The 1,878-nt window shown below is 34.6% G+C and overlaps 1 protein-coding gene across 1 annotated transcript in view; it reads left to right on the top strand.

The window, feature by feature from the left end:
• Positions 1–1,878, top strand: part of LOC119582292 (protein Spindly-like) — an 8,812-nt gene that overhangs the window by 1,109 nt on the left and 5,825 nt on the right. Inside the window, exons 2-6 of the mRNA XM_037930508.1 lie at positions 55–244; positions 543–719; positions 839–1,006; positions 1,119–1,298; positions 1,464–1,673. Of these exons, the coding sequence (XP_037786436.1) occupies positions 80–244; positions 543–719; positions 839–1,006; positions 1,119–1,298; positions 1,464–1,673 (900 nt within the window). The 5' untranslated portion in view covers positions 55–79. The remainder of the gene's footprint in view (positions 1–54; positions 245–542; positions 720–838; positions 1,007–1,118; positions 1,299–1,463; positions 1,674–1,878) is intronic.

Here is a 1,878-nt window from a genome sequence, read left to right as displayed (position 1 = left end):
CCCGCTCCCTATCTCTTCTTATGCTAGATATTCATGATTTTCTTTGCATCACAGTAAACATTTTAGGTAAATCACCACAATGAGCAGTGAGTCGACAAAGATAGCCGAGCTCCAGCAGCGTCTGGAGGAGGCTGAAAAAAATACAATAATGGCTGCGACCTATGGCAAACAGCTGCTGGACGAGAACCACGAACTCCACACTAAACTAGAAGAAACCATCAGGGAATATGCAACTAAAATTGAGGTTGGTTATTAAAAAAACATTAGTCCCCCTGTCTAATACATTTTATGATAATGCTACAATTCTGATTACTTTTCTTTGCAGTCTGTTGAGTTAGTGTGCAATTCCTTTGTAATTTTGTCTGGAGTTTTCATCAGGTTTCAAATTTCATTATTTGATTCATAAAAGAAGTAGTATTCATTTCACTATTTTCATTATTATTTTCATTACTATTTTCATTATTATTTTTAGTAAATGTTCATAGAACAACTTACTTCTTTCCCTTTGTCTTAACTTAAAGTCACTTTAATTTTTACCCCAGGAACTTGAGCAAGAAAAGCATTGTGTGACACTCAAGCTGGAAGCAAAACTGCAAACTGAGCGATCATTATCCTTAGAATTAGAACAGTTTCGGGATCAGCAGTCACACCAGATCAAGTCTGCTGTGGAACAAGCAACTCAGGAATATACTCAGGAGATGAACAAGCAGTCAAAGAAGGTTCTGTCTCATTGAATTACTGATATTTTGTTGCTTTTTTTATTTGTCAAACTATAGATTAAATATATGCTTTCTTTTCTTTTCTTTCTTTTTTAATATAAGTGTGTGCTTTTTCTCAGATGACAGAGTTAAAAGCCATAATCGACAGTCAGCAGATTGAGATCAGCCAAATGAAAGAACGCACTGATTTGCTGGAAGCTCAGCTGAAAGAAGCACAGGAGAAACTGGACATGTGTAATGTATCCATCCATGAGCAGTCAACAGATGAGGCCACAGCTTCTATGCAGGTGACACTGGAAAGCTTAAATGTTTTAGATGATGGAATATATCTGCTATACTAGATGCATATGACAAGTTGTTTTTCCATATATACTAATGGCAGATTTTGGTAAATTTCAGAGTCAGATAATGACGTTGACATGTGAAAAGCAGGACTTGGAAACACAGGTGTCCTCACTAAATGCTCAAGTAAAGACCATGACACACAAACTGTCTCAGGCAGAGAAGGCAGTAACAAGGCTTGAGGCAGAAGTGGAAGAGAAGGAATGTCAATGTACATCATATTACAATACCCTGGAGGTAAGATTGCTTTGTGTGGATCAAATACAGTGTTTATAATCTAGCATGAAAAAATATATATTTTTAATGGTATGATAATTATAAATGGAAATGTATTGCCTGCATTTATAACAAGTATGACCTGCATACTCATTAAGATATTTATGTTCCATAATTAAATTTCAGCATAACAAAGAAGAAATGATGGAACTCAAGATGGAGATAGAAAGTCTGCGTTTAGCTGAAACTGATCCAGCCAAGAAAGGAAATTCTCTCTTTGCTGAAGTTGAAGATCAAAGGCAGGCCATGGAGAAGAAGCTGTTATCCTACAAAACAAATTATAATGTTGTCAAAAAACAGTATGACCTCAAGACTGAACAGATTAACAAAATGAAGGTTTGTGGATATTTGTATATGATGTTATTATTGCTTTTAAACAGCATGTATCATTAATGTTATTTTATTTTTGTTAGCAATGGTAGATATACTTCACTTTTAAATGTATACTGTTACTTTCTACAGCTTTTGTCCTCATGCTTTATTATTGATTATTCTATTGCTTACTTGTATATTGTATATTATCACCACTAGTAATAGAATT

This window comes from Penaeus monodon, chromosome 15, assembly GCF_015228065.2.
Source record: "Penaeus monodon isolate SGIC_2016 chromosome 15, NSTDA_Pmon_1, whole genome shotgun sequence".
Classification (NCBI taxonomy): domain Eukaryota; kingdom Metazoa; phylum Arthropoda; class Malacostraca; order Decapoda; family Penaeidae; genus Penaeus; species Penaeus monodon.
This window is presented reverse-complemented; position numbering and strand designations above follow the sequence as displayed.